At 41.3% G+C, this 19041-nt stretch overlaps 1 protein-coding gene across 1 annotated transcript; it reads left to right on the forward strand.

Annotated features, from left to right (window-relative positions):
- The first annotated feature begins 5983 nt into the window (after positions 1–5983).
- LOC123452381 (serine/threonine-protein kinase Aurora-3-like) lies at positions 5984–10651 on the forward strand. The gene is made up of 7 exons (XM_045129029.1): positions 5984–6163; positions 6242–6484; positions 7281–7376; positions 8476–8690; positions 8782–8854; positions 8954–9088; positions 10505–10651. Exons 1-6 carry the CDS (start codon positions 6068–6070, stop codon positions 9068–9070), a joined length of 840 nt encoding a protein of 279 aa, XP_044984964.1. The 5' UTR covers positions 5984–6067; the 3' UTR covers positions 9071–9088; positions 10505–10651.
- Positions 10652–19041: the final 8390 nt, after the last annotated feature.

A 19041-nucleotide genomic window follows, 5' to 3' on the forward strand; every position in this document is an offset into this window, starting at 1 on the left:
TTTCTTTGAATTCATGGATATGTTTTGAATAAATGATCATTATAAAAATCATGAACATTCTATACTTGCTTAATATATTTTTCAAAATTGTGAATCATTTTATAAGATGTGAACAATTTTTAAAAGTCATCATTTTTTTCAAACCGTGCATGTTTTATTATTTCCGGAACCTATGTTTCAGTTCCCAAACATTCTATGGTTTCATGAACATTTTTTTCAGAACTAAAAAATTAAAATTGTTGTGAAATCATGAATTAATTTAACTAATAAAAAAATTCAATTAATAAAACATGGGCTGGCCCATGAACTCGTGTTTGCTGCTATCAAAAGAGAAAAGCAGTGTTCATGTGATCAAGTTTTGTCAATTGATGTAAAGTTATCTTTTTTCTGAAATGCATGGATAGTTTTTTCACTCAGTGAACATTTTTAGAATCGATGGACCTTTTTGTAAATGGGGAAGAAATTTGGAAATTCGTATTTTTTATAGTTTTTCTCAACATTTTTAAAAATTTCATAGACATTTTGTAAATTATTAAATAATATGCGAACAGTTTTTTAAAACCATCAACATTGTATAAATCCGTGAACATTTTCTGATTTTTTAAGTTTTTTTTTAAATTTCAAACATTCTTTGATTTCATGAAGATTTTTTTCAAAACAAAAAAATGGAATTCCAGAAAATTACAAACTAATTTAAAGAAGAAAAATATTAAAATAATAAAACATGGGCTGGTCCATGAACCCGTGTTGCTATAAAAAGAGAAAGAATAAGGGATGATAAAAGGTGTGCTTCCACGGATCGAACATGGGAAGACACGCGCTCTAGCCACCAAGCAACGCGCGTGCTCGTGATTCTTTTAGTTCTCAGATATTAATAACCGCAGGTGACGACCGCTTTGACAGAAAAAATCCAAACCGTTTTTTTCACTTATGGGTGGCATAGTGGGTAATTTAAGCGAACTTCGGGGGCAATTTTAATGACGTACGACCAGAAACACTATTTGCTTTATTATTAGGTAGAGATTTTTCTATTTTTTTCCATCGGTTTTCTTCACCGGTTTTCTCATCTATACTTTTCTGTATTTATTTTTTTCATTTTTTTTCTAGTGTATTGAACTTTTTTGGAAAAGAGGACCAATTTTTAAAACTTTATGCTTTTTTGGAACACGGGAAGATTTTGGAATTTTGTGAATGTTTTTCAAAATTTGGGAATATTGTGCAAAACCATCAATTTTTTTGGACAACCAAGATAATTTTTGATATTTTGATATTTTTCAAATTCATCATTTTTTCTTTGAAATTCAGAAATATTTCTCAAATTCATCAACAGTTTTCAAAATCCAAGATTTTTCTTTCCAATTCATGAACATGTTTTTAGATGCGGTTTGAAATTTGAAATTTCCCAATTTCATGAATATTTTTTAAAATATAAGAACATTTTTTTCGAATTTTCAACAATTCACTTTAAAATCAGGATGATTTTTTCAAATTGATGAATAATTTGGAATTCATGAACATGTTTTTTAAGTAACATATTTTTATCAAATTCATGATAAATTTTTATTTCAAGAACATTATGATAATTCATGATTTTTTTAGAAATCGTGATTTTTTTTGGATTCACTACCACATCATGACGAATAGTAGCTTTAGTATAATATGTTTTGAAGTCTAAGAACCTTTTTCAAATTCATGAATACTTTTGAAATACATTTATTTAAGAATCATTATTTTTTATTCAAGTTTGGGACCTTGTCTCAAATCAATAAAGAATTTTGAATTCATGTAAATTTTTAGAAATCGAAGTATGTTTTTTCAAATTCATGAACATGTTTTTTATCTGTATAATAGTTTTTAAAACATAGAATATTTCATCAAATTATTGAACTTTTTTTAATTTATGAACATGTTTGGAAATCCGAGAACATTTTATGTAATGCAAGAACATTTTCAAATTCATGAAAAATATTTAGGTTTCAAAAGCATTATCAAAATCATGAACATCTTTTTAAAATATGGAATAAAAATTAGAATCAATGAACATTGTTTGAATTTGCTCCACCATGTGACCTTCTTAGTAGGCTCTAGTATTTACTCCCGCCGTCCGGAATTAACAGTCGTTGAATTGAGTGTGTCTACTAACGTTTTTCTGTGTGTTGGGTTGGTAGCAATTTGCCACCCCGTGAAGATTTCCCGATGCAGTACAGTACGGGGTCGCTCCATTTTCTATAATTCTTCCCTCGTTCGAATTTGCTGGCTCTTATTATTTCAATATTTATTTCTTGAAGAAGCAACTTAATGATTTCATATATGTTCTGTTACACACAGTTTAACATCCTTTTACACCTTTGATGACATGCATGGGTGTACAGCGTAAGCCTTTTTTATTTGTTTTTCTTTTTAGTTTTCCTTGGTTTTACATGTTTCTCTTGTGATTTTTCTTTGATTTTCTTTTTTTTTTCAATGCTTTTCTATGTTTTCAATCAATATTTATTAGATTCTATCTGCGTTTTAATGTTTCTTTATTTGTTTTACTATTTCATATTCTTATTTTCTTCATTTTTTTCTTTCGGGTTCTTTGTTTACCTCTTGAGTTTTATCTGTTTTCTTCGCTTTTTTACACTTTTAATCGTACAAATTCTTAATATTTCGCATACATCTGGAACATCTATGTGTACGTTTAAAAAATTTCAAATACTAACATTTTTAAAACATATTTTATTTGCATAGAAATTCTTTATTTTGGTATATATTAGGAACATTTTTTATACAAACATGTTGAAGGTTTTTGAAAATATATATTTTTTGCATACACATTCACACTTTTAATGCATTACGAACATTTTCTATATACATGTTTAACATTTGCCAGATACTCCCTCCAATCAAAAATAGAAGAATGGATATATCTAGACGTATTTATAACTAATATGCATCTAGATAAATGCGTTTCTACAACACGTAATTTCAGGTAGAAGGACTACAAGATTAACATTTTTTGAAACATAGTGTTTTTTGTCTAGTTTCTTTTAAATATACTTTATATTTTTTTGCACACACCAGAAACAAATTTTATATACGTGTTCAACATTTTTTTTAAACGTGATTAACAATTTTGAAAATATTTTTATGCGTACTCTTTTCCATACTCATTGTACGTGTTTTCTATACATGGCAAACATTTTGTATACACACATTTGACATTTTTGAACTACATTATTAAAAAAAATTCTGAAAATTTGATGAAACATGTTTTTTGTAATATACTCCCTATGTTTCTAATTATAAAATATTTTACATTATTGCAATGTGGACTACATACGAATTAAAATGAGTAAGCATACACACTAAAACGTGTCTAGATGCATATGAATATGAGAAAGTAGAGCAAAATTAAAAATATATTTAGACAGAGGGAGTACTAATTATTAAAAATATTTGAAAGTTTTGAAACTAAACAAAAAAAGAACATGAAAAATAAATAGTGAAAAAGAGAGCTTTTCATGCCTGTGGCCTTCCGCGCGCTGTGTCGGCCCAGTCTGGTGCTTGCTCCAGGAGAGTCAACCATATATCTCGGTGGCGCGAGGTAATGTGCATTTTTGTTAACTGGCGGCTGTGGCGTTTGAATTGGACTGGCCATCTACGCGTTTGTGACATTTTTTAAAATTATACGAACTTATTTGAATATCTATGAACTTTTTTAAATGTCAATGAATACTTTCGATGAACTTTTTTGAATATTGATTAACTTTTTTGAAATTTGATGAACGTCTTTTTGAAAATGGATGAACTTTTTCAGTTCAATGATTTTTTTATAAAAAAAACATGAACTTTTTGAATTTTGATGGAATTTTTTCAAATTTATTGAACTTTTAAAAAATTTAATGACTTTTTCCTAAATTGGATGAACTTTGTTTCATTTTCAATGAACTTTTTTTCAAATTGATGAATGTTTTTCAAAATTGATGAACCTTTTTTAAAGATATGATTTTTTTTCCAATGGATGAACCTTATATAATTAAATCTGTAAACCTTTCTAAATTATATATTTTTTCGTAACAACAAAATCAAAAAATAAGCTGGACAGCACTCTAGTGGACTGGCCAATGCTAGCAGGGTTGCAGGCGCCGGATTGTTAACTGGGGACTGCAGCGCTGCATAGAAACTCCCATATATCTCGGGAGCTAGGAACTCCCATATATCTGGTGAGCTACTATGCAGCCCTGCTGGCGGTCGGTAATGGTCTGGTGCCTGTTGCGTTACTAGCATGGGCCGACCCATTAAAGTGATGTCTAGTTTTATTACTTTCCTTATTACGAAAATTTAAAAATATGAAATCAAAAAATATTTAAATATTTCAAGAAAAAATGTTCATACATTTGAAAAGAAATTCATATCTTTATAAAAAATCGTCAATTTTGGAAAAAGTTCATCATTTTTTTAAAAAGTTCACTGAAAATAAAAAAAAGTTCATCCAATTTAGGAACAGTTTATTAAATTTTGAAAAAGTTCAATTAATTTAATAAACAATTATAAATATTCACAAATAATCATGTATTTTAGAAAAACATTGAACTTAAGAAAAAGTTCATAAATCTCCAAAAGGTTCATCCATTTTCAAAAAGATGTTTATCAATATTAAAAAAATATATATTCAAAAAAGTTCATCGATCTTAGAAAATATTTGCTGAATTTAAAAAATGTTCATCAATATTAAAATATATACATACGATTTTCAAAAGAAAAGTCAAACCGACGGCCCATTTATGAACGCTACAGGCGTCAGTTAACAAAAATGCACGTTAACTGACGCCTGTGGCGCCAAATAGGAAATGCCATATATCTCGCTGTAAGCGAGACATAAGAGCATCTCCAACAGACGCCCAATATTAGCGTGGTGTCCAAAAAATCACAAGTTTAGCGTGCGCGGAGTTAAAAATTGCGCTCCAACAGACGTTGTATAATAGAGCACGCCGTAAAAAATGTTCAGCGTGCTGGGGAAAACTGAACCGGACGCAGTATATTTCGTGCGCGAGCTCGTGCGCGGTGAACTTTTCGTGCGCGCTCAAACTCCTCCTGCTGCCCGTCCCGTCCCGCGCCACCGCCCAGGACCTCGCCGTCCTCACCCGGCGCACCAACCCGGCGGCCACCAAGGCCTCAATCCCGTCGGCGTTGTCCGCTGCCACTCCACCCGGCGGCCACCAAGGCCCAGGACGCGCGAGGTCGCCCTGCTCCTCGAGCTGGTCGACGGCGGGTCGCGGCGGCGGGGAGGAGCAGGCCGCGGCGGCGGGGCAGGCCGCGACCATGGCGGGGCGGGAGGAGCAGGCCGCGGCGGCGGGGCAGGCCACGGCTATGGCGGGGCGGGGAGGAGCAGGTCACGGCCATGGCGGGGCAGGTTAATTTTTGGGCGTGTGCTGGAGATGATACGCGTGTTATATTTTTGAGCGTCTGTTGGAGATGTTCGGTCATCCGGCGCGGTAAAACGCTATTTTGACGCTGTAATTTTTTTTAGCGCGCGGCTTCGTAGCGCGTCTGTTGGAGATGCTCTAAGCGCGCCCGGATTTGGTGGTATTCAGTGTGGCTGGTCTAAATAGCTCCTATTGGGCCTTTTTAAAAGAAAGGGTGGGGATCGGGCCTAGTTTAGTGGAGGCCCATTCTACGCACCCCTTCGATTTGCTCTTCCTCTTACTGCTACTCTCTCCGTTTCATAATATAATTCTTTTTAGAGATTCCACACTATATACGGATGTATATAAACATACTTTAAAGTGTAGATTCATTCATTTTGCTCCGTATGTAATCCCTAGTGAAATCGCTTAAAAGAATTATACTCCCTCCGTTCCTAAATATAAGTCTTTATAGAGATTCCACTAGTAGACTACATACGGATTTATATAAACATATTTTAAAATGTAGATTCACTTATTTTGTTTTGTATGTAGACTTCTAATGAAATCTCTTAAAAGAACGGAGGGAGTACTTTCGAACACACGAGCTCGTCTCCACACGCTCGATTTCGAAATTCTATCGTCTCTCCGCCGGCAACCACCAGCGTCTCCGTCCTCCGATGGAGCGGCCGGGGTGGAGCCTCTCCGACTTCCAAATCGGCAAGTTCATCGGCGAGGGCAAGTTTGGCAAGGTCTATCTCGCCCGCGAGAAGCAGGTACGTCCCCGAAACCCTAGCCCCCCAAATGTTTCAACTCCGATGAGGCTGACGCGCCGGAAAACTGCGGCGATCCAGAGCGGCTACGTGGTGGCGCTCAAGGTGATATACAAGACGAAGCTGCAGAAGTACCGGTTCCACGCGCACCTGCGGCGGGAGATCGAGATCCAGCACGGCCTCGACCACCCCAACGTGCTCCGCCTCTTCGCCTGGTTCCACGACGACCAGCGGGTCGTCCTCGTCCTCGAGTACGCCGCCCGTGGAGAGCTCTACAAGCTCCTCCGCAGCGTCGGCCACTTCTCGGAGCGGACCGCCGCCACCGTGAGCCCTCCCCACCCTGTCACTTTGCTGCCGTGTTACTTTTCCCCAGCCGTGTGGCGTTTATTGATTGGATCACCCAGTTGTTATTCACTATCGTTTGTGGAATTAACTATCTGAAATCTCAAAATCTGCATTCCGAGCTCTGACTGTCCCATAGAAAAGGCCGCAAAATTCAATAGGGGGCATTTCCTAGCATTTCACTAATGAAGTATTACTTCTGACTGAGGTGGTGAGAGGGAGAAAGATAAGTTAAAAGACTACTGGATCCTAGTATCTTAGTATATTTATTAGTAGGCTTTCTGAAACAATATGTGTTTAGTCATGTTGGTTTGTCATGCATTGCTGAAAGTAGTGAACTGTCTGATTGTTAAGAATTTTGGTAGGAGCTATTCATTTCCATTGGGCTTAATGGATCTCCGTATCACACTGCAAGATGAAGAACTTCAGAACTCCAGAACATCTTTAGAAACACAAGGAAAAGCGTCACCCCTCTTTCATGAATGGGAGTGAAAACAAATCTAGCATTTTCAGTACGGGAAACCCATCTCAGGAGTGACACTTCCAGCTCAGCCTGAGATCTTGACCATCCAACCCAAAGATCCAAACACAATAACCAGATTTATATTTTCTGAACAATAATGGGTCAAACTGCACTCTGCTTAGCATGACATGTACACATTTTTTTATGTACAGCACATCAGGCTGTCAAACATGGTGGACCTACATTGCTTTTCTACCGACTTACCATTTCTGTGCTCGATTTTCTGTTAATCTAATTCATTTTATTTGGCTTTAGTATGTAGCAAGCCTTGCTGGTGCACTGGCATATTGTCACAAGAAGCAGGTAATTCACAGGGACATCAAGCCGGAAAATTTGCTCCTTGATATCGAGGTTGGTTCTTCTGCATGCAGTTGCTGCCTCTCTGTCGCTGTTATGTGTTATCATACCAAACTGCGTATTTTAAGAATTTATATGGGGCAATATTTTGATAAGTCAGTGAGTTAAATGCATTATTTTTTTTGGCCATCCATGTTTGCCAACAACATAAAATCCGAATACATCATTGTTGTAAATTATGCCTGCCCACAGATGGATTAAACAATAGCTGGACCTATGCATTGCTGCGGTAATTTTAGTAGCATTTTGTGCTCTAATGAAGCAATATATATGTTTCCGGGAAATGCATGTTGTGCGTTGTGATCGGTTACGCAACCTCTTTTTATAGATATGGCCGATATGTGAAAAATACTTGAGATAAAATAAAACAAACAATATATCCCATTTGCCTTTGTCTTGCTGAAGCATAATCTATCCAGATATCCTTGTAGCCTGAGCTTTTGTTAGGATACATGTGGAAAATTTCAGCAGCTATACATTGTGAATTGAAGCACTATGCATCTCAACTTATGACCGTTGGTGATCAATCCAACTGTACAGAAATTTTAGGTTATGCCGCACATAGCTTTTATGTTTAAATCGGTTTTATAGAGGGACGAAATACTAGTAGATAAGCAGTAGCTCACTCTATAATTATTTGTAAGTAAAATAGTGCAGTATAAATTTGACATCCCAAGGTTTATGATTTGAATGCAATGTTCAGCAATGTACATGGGCGTCCCATTTCTTTTCGAGTAATAGTACACGTTTTGCTGGTAAATACTGCTGGTCATACAGATTATGCCGACTTGCACTTGTGTACTATATATGGCTGTGAACACCTTGTTACTTTGTAGATGCATGTCCTGTATAACTTTCTCGAGATTCGTAAAGCAACACTTTTGTCACTATAGGGACTATCAAATACTGTCAGAGGCCTTATTAGTTGTGTTGTCCATATCCATATGAGTAAGAAACCAGTAAAGAACATCATTTGTTGTGCTGTCCACATTGTCAGAGCTGATTGCTGTCCACATTTTTAACTCTGTCTGTGCATAAGTTGCTGAGCCTTTTTTTATAGAACTATAGAAGTCACTCAACTTCCACTTTACAGGGCCGACTCAAAATTGCAGATTTTGGATGGGCGGTTCGATCAAATGCTAAACGTCACACACTTTGTGGCACAATAGATTACCTGGCACCAGAGATGGTCGAGAAAAAGGCTCATGATTACGCTGTTGACAACTGGACTTTAGGAATCCTGTGCTACGAGTTTTTGTATGGATCACCACCCTTTGAAGCTGAAGAACAGCAAGATACCCTGATGAGGTAAGAGGTACAATGTTTGTGTAGCTACAGTGTTTGTGTTTTGCACACTCTTCCTTTGATACACATTCTCTGCAACATGAATTTTGAGCAGGATAGTCAAAGTGGACTTGCTGTTTCCTAAAACTCGTGTCATATCTGCAGATGCCAAGGATCTCATTTGCAAGGTAAAATCTCAAAACATTATATATATCATTTATTTTTTAGATGAATGGGTTATATATCCTTTAAGGTGGTGAAGTTCAAAGTATGAATTTTGTATGCAGCTGCTAGTGAAGGATTCAAGCAAGAGGATTTCTCTGGACGATATTTTGAAGCATCCATGGATTGTTAAGAATGCAGAACCTTCAGGGAGTTGCATTGAGCAAAAATCTATTGCCTAATCTCCTTAGGAAGTCCATGTATGTGTTTGACTAAAAGGCTAACTGAACATGCATGTTATTTTACAATTGAAATACTAGTCAACCTGTTGTACTGAGAAATCTTAGCACAGTCCAATTGCTAATTGAGATAACTATGAGTTATAAATTTAACGTCTGGGATTTCTAGACAAATTTTCTTGTAGTGTTTTTAATTTTGATAGCGTAGAATATGTTTCGCTGTACAAGAATAATCACCTGGAAATGCAAACTCAAGAGTGTATTAGCAATTATGTCGCAATAAATTTCATATCCAGCTAGGTTATCCTGTCTGAATAACAGTTCAAACATGATTTTATCAATTTATATAACCTTCTTCAATGCCACCTTAAATTCATACTACTCCCTCCGTAAACTAATATAAGAGCATTTAGATCACTACTTTAGTAATCTAAACGCTCTTATATTAGTTTACAGAGGCAGTACTAGGGATTTCCTGATAACGGCTTGGAGCTGCATTGCTCCTGGGTAGTGGGTAGAATATGTCAATTAGTGTTACTTTGTGATCTTTTGCAGCTTCCTGTTATTTGTTGTTTGGATTCGAAAATCCAGTTAAACTACTGAGGAAATTGCAAGAAATGTGATTCTGTCCCTAGTTGGGCATGATTTTATCAATTTATATAACCTTCTTCAATGCCACCTTAAATTCATAGTAGGGATTTCCTGATAACGGCTTGGAGCTGCATTGCTCCTGGGTAGTGGGTAGAATATGTCAATTAGTGTTACTTTGTGATCTTTTGCAGCTTCCTGTTATTTGTTGTTTGGATTCGAAAATCCAGTTAAATTACTGAGGAAATTGCAAGAAATGTGATTCTGTCCCTAGTTGGGCAGGTAACCAACTCCCCAACAGTTTTCAAAATGGCAGTATTGTTTGTTGCACCAGCGGGAATTTAGCAGGGCCAAGGCGTATAATAAGCAGCAAAAAATTCCTTCATGATAAGCATGCTGCATACTCCCTCCGTTCCATAATATAAGTCTTTTTAGAGATTCCACTAAAGGACTACATACGGATGTATATAGACATACTTTAGAGTGTAGATTCACTCATTTTGCTTTGTATGTAGTCCCTTAGTGAAATCGCTTAAAAGACTTATATTTAGGAACGGAGGGAGTACTATCTTATGTAGTCAGGTTAGCAGCGTTGTGGGCATTTGTAGTCCTTCCTGTGTGCCAAAGGAGAGTCTTGGATTGGATTCTAAGAATCTAAGATTAACTCTATTTTGATTGTGAAGAATCAAACGGCATTTCTATTTTGCTAATCATTCCCAAATAATGTCTGAGAATTGAACTCCCAGATGCAATGTGTGACCATGAATGCTTAGCGAGTACTGTTATTACTAATGGTTTTGCCCCACTGTTGTTGATTGTCCTAATGAGGTGTAGTTGTTTTCTCCGCAGGGTATTTGCTGCCGTTGCGAGCCGGACCGCATTTTGGGCGAAGTGCTTGTTTGCCAACATGCCAAACATGCAAGTAAACAGTTAGCATCATCTGTACTACTACCTCTGTAAACTAATTAGTGATATAAAATGTCTTATATTAATTTACAGAGGGAGTATATTATAACCCGGCCTTTCTCTAGAGAGGTTTCTTAAGTTAACCTACGAGGCTACTACTAATACCCACTTGGGGGTGAACCGGTGCTCAGAGATTACTGTAAAAAAAAAAAAAACCGGTGTTCAGACATACTTCGGTGTATCTGTAGTGTGCCATCCAGTGCATCTGCTGCTACCACTCTTTCTGAGCTGCCAGATACGGAGTACCACTATATTTTGTTCTTTCAGTTCAAATATATTGCAAAATCGCAATCAAATTAGTAGTCGATCACCATCCCCGGTGCAAAACTGCCGACCCGAGTGGATTCATATTCAAAACCGACATGGTTTCCTCACCCTACCTAAAACAACAAAGGACGCCGATATACATCCCATGTTTCCTCGGCGGATAACCAGAGCGACGCTTTAGGATTCGTGTGTGAGATCTGGTGTTTGGATGAGAGCGTTCACTCGGAAGGGCAATAATTCTGTGAAAATCATATCCAACTGACGTTCGCTGAGAGGGGGATGACAAACAGACCCCTTTTAACGGTTATTTTAGTTTTCAGGCGAGATCAAACGGCGACAATTTTGAACGAGAATTCGCCTTCTCTAACAGAAACTGACATATCGCTGTGAAGAAACTGATATCCCTTGCAACTAAGAGCATCTCCAGCCCCCCCCCCCTCCCCCCAAACAGGCCCCTCGCCTAGCCATTGATTCCGTCCAGCCAAAGTAGAGGAAGATGACGGCGCTGATGGCAAGGCGTCCGGGCTTGACGAACGTCGAGTGGAAGGCCGGCGTTGATCGCCGGGCGGCGGTCACCACCGATCGTCAGAACAGGCTCAACATGAAGAGGGCCCGGGACGCGGCGGCAGAGCGGGAGGAGACGTCTTGCACGGGGATGGCGAACCTTTTGCCTCATTAATAGGCCGACTAGTACCCACAAGGCACATGGGGGGAGCCAACAGAGCGTCGCGTCATCGACCAACTTTTCGCCTCCATTGTGGGGGTACGCACCCTCGCCTGAGTACATCAACGACAACTCTCTTGGTGGCTTCAACCCAACACCACCTCCCCGCACGACCCCCCCCCCCCCGGTCTTCACCCTCGACCCGCGCGTGCACTCCCCCGCATTCACCGCCGACCTCAGTACCCAGTACAACTATTCGCTACCGACGTACTCAGTCTTTCATGCGCCCACTCTACGCTGTGGGGCCCTACCCTTCGCACATGGGTCAGCGCCACGGTTCAGCAGCACCGACGCTGACATGGACGAGATCATCATGAACGGCTCAATCACTGTCGCTTCGTGCTCCGGGTTCCGCACGCAAGTCGAAATGCTGGACACATCCGTGGACATGGAGGACGTCGAGCACGACGGTGTCGAGGAGGAGGTGGAGGAGGAAGAACCGACGGAGGTGGAGCCACAGACCAAAGGGAGAAAGAAGAAGAAGCGGTCGTCCAACGCCAGACCGAGCGAGCCTCGTGTCAAGTGGACGCCAAAGGAAGACGAGTGCCTCGCCGTCCCAACTCTTCGCCGTGTACTTCGCCGACACTTGTTCTTTGACTGTGCATATGGTTCGGATGTTCGACTTGTTTTGTGAGGACAACATCGACCAAGAGTTCAAGTTCCTTCATGTGTTCACGAGGATCGAGTCATGCGAGAAATGGACAGAGTGTCGGCTCGCTCTCGCCAGGCCAATGTGACATCCTCGACTTTTGCTAAAGTAATTATTGTAATTAAGCTACAATGACCACCCGCTAATGATGCCACGTCATCGAATTTCCATCTCAGACCCGCGTTGATTCGAGTCTGTCCGGATCCAAAAATTTGAAAACAAAAGAAAAGTATTTTATAAATTCATGTTAAGTATCAAAAGAATATATATGTAAAAAAGAAAGTATTAAAAAAATAATAATGATAAAAGAAAGAAAAGAAAATTGAAAGAAAGAAATAATAATAAAAAAAAAAGGGAAAACCAACCGGCCCAACTGGGCCAATAGGCCCAGCCGGCCACCCCCCATCCCGCAAACCCTAGCCCCCCTGGCGAGGGAGCCGCCGCCTCCTCCCACTCGCCTCCCACGCGCCGCCAGCCTCCCCCTCGTGGGGGGCCCCACCCCCACGACAGCGCCTCCCACACCCCCTCTCGGTCTCCCTTCCTCCCCCCACCGAGACTCCCCCACGCCAGATCCCCACGACCCTCCCCTCCCCTCCCGTCGCCCCTCTCCCCCACGCCAGATCCCCCACCGAGCCCCTCTCCCATCCCGCCGGCGGCCTCTCCTCCTCCCGCCGGCAGCCCTCCCCACGGCCTCCTCCTCCCCCGGCGGCCCCCCTCCCCACGGCCTCCTCCTCCCCCGGCGGCCTCCCCCCCTCACGGCCTCATCCTCCCGGCCGGCGAGCCCCTCCTCCTTCCCGCCGGCGAGCCGCCCCCCCTCAGCCTCCACCCCGCCGGCAGGGGCCCCGGCCTCCCCGAGGTCCCTCTTGCCGGCCTCATCCACTCCGGCCGGCTCCATCTCCGGGGGGCCCTCCTCACCGGGGCCCCTCTCGGCGAACCTCCTGTTGGAAATATGCCCTAGAGGCAATAATAAATTAGTTATTATTATATTTCTTAGTTCATGATAATCGTTTATTATCCATGCTATAATTGTATTGATTGGAAACACAATACTTGTGTGGATACATAGACAAAACACTGTCCCTAGTAAGCCTCTAGTTGACTAGTTCGTTGATCAAAGATGGTCAAGGTTTCCTGGCCATAGGAAAGTGTTGTCACTTGATAACGGGATCACATCATTAGGAGAATCATGTGATGGACTAGACCCAAACTAATAGACGTAGCATGTTGATCGTGTCATTTTGTTGCTACTATTTTCTGCGTGTCAAGTATTTGTTCCTATGACCATGAGATCATATAACTCACGGATACCGGAGGAATGCTTTGTGTGTATCAAACGTCGCAACGTAACTGGGTGACTATAAAGATGCTCTACAGGTATCTCCGAAGGTGTTCGTTGAGTTAGTATGGATCAAGACTGGGATTTGTCACTCCGTGTGACGGAGAGGTATCTCGGGGCCCACTCGGTAATACAACATCACACACAAGCCTTGCAAGCAATGTAACTTAGTGTAAGTTGCGGGATCTTGTATTACGGAACGAGTAAAGAGACTTGCCGGTAAACGAGATTGAAATAGGTATACGGATACTGACGATCGAATCTCGGGCAAGTAACATACCGAAGGACAAAGGGAATGACATACGGGATTATATGAATCCTTGGCACTGAGGTTCAAACGATAAGATCTTCGTAGAATATGTAGGATCCAATATGGGCATCCAGGTCCCGCTATTGGATATTGACCGAGGAGTCTCTCGGGTCATGTCTACATAGTTCTCGAACCCGCAGGGTCTGCACACTTAAGGTTCGACGTTGTTTTATGCGTATTTGAGTTATATGGTTGGTTACCGAATGTTGTTCGGAGTCCCGGATGAGATCACGGACGTCACGAGGGTTTCCGGAATGGTCCGGAAACGAAGATTGATATATAGGATGACCTCATTTGATTACCGAAAGGTTTTCAGAGTTACCGGGAATATACCGGGAATGACAAATGGGTTCCAGGAGTTCACCGGGGGGGCAACCCACCCCGGGGAAGCCCATAGGCCTTGGGGGAGACACACCAGCCCTTAGTGGGCTGGTGGGACAGCCCACAAGCGCCCTATGCTCCAAGGAGAAGAAAATCAAGAGAGAAAGAAAAAAAAAGGAGGAGGTGGAAGGAAGGGGGACTCCCTCCCACCAAACCTAGTCCAACTCGGTTTGGGGGGGGGGGGGAGAGCCCTCCCCCTTGGACTCGGCCGACCCCCTTGGGGCTCCTTGAGCCCCAAGGCAAGGCCCCCTCCCTCCCACCTATATATACGGAGGTTTTAGGGCTGATTTGAGACGACTTTTCCACGGCAGCCCGACCACATACCTCCACGGTTTTTCCTCTAGATCGCGTTTCTGCGGAACTCGGGCGGAGCCCTGCTGAGACAAGGTCATCACCAACCTCCGGAGCGCCGTCACGCTGCCGGAGAACTCTTCTACCTCTCCGTCTCTCTTGCTGGATCAAGAAGGCCGAGATCATCGTCGAGCTGTACGTGTGCTGAACGCGGAGGTGCCGTCCGTTCGGTACTAGATCGTGGGACTTATCGCGGGATTGTTCGCGGGGCGGATCGAGGGACGTGAGGACGTTCCACTACATCAACCGCGTTCTCTAACGCTTCTGCTGTACGATCTACAAGGGTACGTAGATCATTCATCCCCTCTCGTAGATGGACATCACCATGATAGGTCTTCGTGCGCGTAGGAAAATTTTTGTTTCCCATGCGACGTTCTCCTTCAGTGGCATCATGAGCTAGGTTCATGCGTAGATGTCTTCTCGAGTAGAACACAAAAGTTTTTATGGGCGGTGATGTGCGTTTTGCTGCCCTCCTTAGTCTTTTCTTGATTCCGCGGTATTGTTGGATTGAAGCGGCTTGGACCGACATTACTCGTACGCTTACGAGAGACTGGTTTCATCGTTACGAGTAACCCCCTTTGCTCAAAGATGACTGGCAAGTGACGGTTTCTCCAACTTTAGTTGAATCGGATTTGACCGAGGAGGTCCTTGGATGAGGTTAAATAGCAACTCATATATCTCCGTTGTGGTGTTTGCGTAAGTAAGATGCGATCCTACTAGATGCCCTTGGTCACCACGTAAAACATGCAACAACAAAATTAGAGGACGTCTAACTTGTTTTTGCAGGGTATGCTTGTGATGTGATATGGCCAACGATGTGATGTGATATATTGGATGTATGAGATGATCATGTTGTAATAGAAATATCGACTTGCACGTCGATGGTACGGCAACCGGCAGGAGCCATAGGGTTGTCTTTATACTAACGTTTGTGCTTGCAGATGCGTTTACTATTTTGCTAGGATGTAGCTTTAGTAGTAATAGCATAAGTAGCACGACAACCCCGATGGCAACACGTTGATGGATGATCATGGTGTGGCGCCGGTGACAAGAAGATCGTGCCGGTGCTTTGGTGATGGAGATCAAGAAGCACGTGATGATGGCCATATCATGTCACTTATGAATTGCATGTGATGTTAATCCTTTTATGCACCTTATTTTGCTTAGAACGACGGTAGCATTATGAGGTGATCTCTCACTAAAATTTCAAGACGAAATTGTGTTCTCCCCGACTGTGCACCGTTGCTACAGTTCGTCGTTTCGAGACACCACGTGATGATCGGGTGTGATAGACTCAACGTTCACATACAACGGGTGCAAAACAGTTGCGCACGCGGAACACTCGGGTTAAGCTTGACGAGCCTAGCATGTGCAGACATGGCCTCAGAACACATGAGACCGAAAGGTCGAGCATGAATCGTATAGTTGATATGATTAGCATAGAGATGCTTACCACTAAAACTATTCTCGACTCACGTGATGATCGGACTTGAGATAGTGGATTTGGATTATGTACCACTCAAATGACTAGAGAGATGTACTTTTTGAGTGGGAGTTCTTAAGTAATATGATTAATTGAACTAATTGTCATGAACATAGTCTAAATGGTCTTTGCGAATTACGATGTAGCTTGCGCTATAGCTCTACTGTTTTTATATGTTCCTAGAGAAAATTTAGTTGAAAGTTGATAGTAGCAAACTTTGCAGACTGAGTCTGTAAAACCGAGGATTGTCCTCGTTGCTGCACAGAAGGCTTATGTCCTTAATGCACCACTCGGTGTGCTGCACCTTGAGCGTCGTCTGTGGATGCTGTGAACATCCGACATACACGTTTCTGATGACTACACGATAGTTCAGTACAAAAATACTTAATGGCTTAGAAGCAAGGCGCCGAAAACGTTGTAAAACGTCACGGAACATAAATGATGTTCTAAAGAGATGAAATTGTGATTTCATGCTTGTGCCCTTGTTAAGAGGTACGAGACCTCCGACAAGATTCTTTGTCCACAAAGTAAAGGAGAAAGGCTCAATCGTTGAGCATGTGCTCAGATTGTCTGAGTACGACAATCGCTTGAATCAAGTGGGAGTTAATCTTCCAGATGAGATAGTGATAGTTCTCCAAAGTCACTGCCACCAAGCTGTGAGAGCTTCATGATGAACTATAACATATCAAGGATACGTACAATGATCCTTGAGCGATTCGCGATGTTTGACACTGCGAAAGTAGAAATCAAGAAGGAGCATCAATAGTTGATGGTTTGTAAAACCACTAAGTTTCAAGAAGGGCAAGGGCTAGAAGGGATACTTCGTGAAACGGCAAAACAGTTGCTGCACTAATGAAGAGACCCAAGATTAAACCCAAACCCGAGACTAAGTGCTTCTGTGATGAGGGGAACAGTCACTGAGGCGGAGCAACTCTAGATACTTGGTAGATAAGAAGGTTGGCAAAAGTCGAAAGAAGTGTATTTGATATACATGATGTTGATGTGTACTTTACTAGTACTCCTAATAGCACGAGGGTATTGGATACCGGTTCGGTTGCTAAGTGATTAGTAACACGAAATGTAAGCTACGGCATAAACGGAGACTAGCTAAAGGCGAGGTGACGATACGTGTTGGAAGTGTTTCCAAGGTTGATATGATCAAACGTCGCACGCTCCCTCTACCATCGGGATTGGTGTTAAACCTAAATAATTTTTATTTGGTGCTTGCGTTAAGCATGAACATGATTGGATCGAGTTTATTGCAATACGATTATTCATTTAAAGAGAATAATGGTTACTCTATTTTCTTGAATAATCACCTTCAATGGTTTATTGAATCTCGATCGTAGTGTTACACATGTTCATGATATTGGTGCCAAAAGATACGAGTTGATGATGATAGTACCACTTACTTGTGGCACTGCCGCTTGAGTCATGTTAGTATAAATTGCATGAAGAGGCTCCATGCTGATGGATCTTTGTACTCACCTGATTTCGAATCACTAGTGACATGCAAACCATACCACATGAGCAAGGCCTTGTTTTCATTGAGATGAAATAAGATAGTAACTTGTTGGAAGTGATACATTTTGATGTATGCAGTCCAATGGGTGCTGAGGCACGCAGTGGATATCATTATGTTCTTATTTCACTGACGATTTGAGTAGATACATGAGTATTTACTTAATGAATCACAAGTCTGAAATGTTGAAAAGTTCAATTCCGTTTCAGATTGAAGTTCGTCGTGACAAGAGGATAAACTGTCTACGATATGATCATGGAAATGAATATCTGAGTTACGAGTTTTGGTACACAGTTAAGACAATGTGGAAATTGTTTCGCAGTTCATGCCACCTGGAACATCATAGTGTGATGATGTGTCTGAACATCATAGCCACGCACTATTTGGTATGGTGCATACTATGATGTCTCTTATCGAATTACCACTATCATTTATGGGTTATGCATTAGAGACAACCGCACTCACTTTAAATAGGGCACCACGTATTTCCGTTGAGATGACACAGTATAGACTGAGGTTTAGAGAAATCTAAACTGTCGTTTCTTGAAAGTTTGGGGTTTCGACACTTATGTGAAAAAGTTTCAGTTTGATAAGCTCGAACCCAAAGCGGATAAATGCATCTTCATAGGATATCCAAAACAGTTGGGTACATCTCCTATCTCAGATCCGAAAGCAAAGTGTTTGTTTCTAGAAACGGATCCTTTCTCGAGGAAAGGTTTCTCTCGAAAGAATTGAGTGGGAGGGTAGTAGAACTTGATGAGGTTATTTGAACCATCACGTCAACCAGTGTGTAGCAGGGCGCAGGAAGTTGTTCATGTGGCGCCTACACCAATTGAAGTGGAAGCTGATGATGATGATCATTGAGCTTCGAATCAAGTTACTACAAACCTCGTAGGTCGACAAGGTCGCGTACTGCTGCAGAGTAGTACGGTAACCCTGTCTTGGAGGTCATGTTGTTGAGCAACAGTGAACCTACGAGTTATGAAGAAAGCGATGGTGGGCCCAGATTCCGACAAATGGCTGGAAGCCATGAAATCCGAGAGAGGATCCATGTGTGAAAACAAAGTGTAGACTTTGGTAGAACTACTTGATGATCATAGGACTGTTGAGTAAAGATGGATCTTTAAAAGGAAGACAGACAATGATGGTGATAAGTCACTATTAAGAAAAGCTCAACTTGTCGCAAAGATGTTTTCGACAAGATCAAACAATTGACTATGATGAGACTTTCTCACTCGTAGCGATGCTAAAGGATTGTTAGAATTATGTTAGTAGTTGCTGCATTATTTATGAAATATTGCATGTAGGATGTCAAAACATTGTTTCCTCGAAGGTTTCCTTGAGCAAACATTGTATGAGATACAATCATGAGGTTTTGTCGATCATAAAGATACTAG

This window comes from Hordeum vulgare, chromosome 5H, assembly GCF_904849725.1.
Source record: "Hordeum vulgare subsp. vulgare chromosome 5H, MorexV3_pseudomolecules_assembly, whole genome shotgun sequence".
Taxonomy (NCBI): domain Eukaryota; kingdom Viridiplantae; phylum Streptophyta; class Magnoliopsida; order Poales; family Poaceae; genus Hordeum; species Hordeum vulgare.

Excerpts from the sequence above, each read along its gene's own strand:
- LOC123452381 (XM_045129029.1), top strand. The coding sequence starts at position 6,068 with ATGGAGCGGCCGGGGTGGAGCCTCTCCGACTTCCAAATCGGCAAGTTC. Across the intron at positions 6,164-6,241 it reads ATCTCGCCCGCGAGAAGCAG|AGCGGCTACGTGGTGGCGCT; the intron begins GTACGTCCCCGA and ends GCGGCGATCCAG. Across the intron at positions 8,855-8,953 it reads CCAAGGATCTCATTTGCAAG|CTGCTAGTGAAGGATTCAAG; the intron begins GTAAAATCTCAA and ends TTTTGTATGCAG.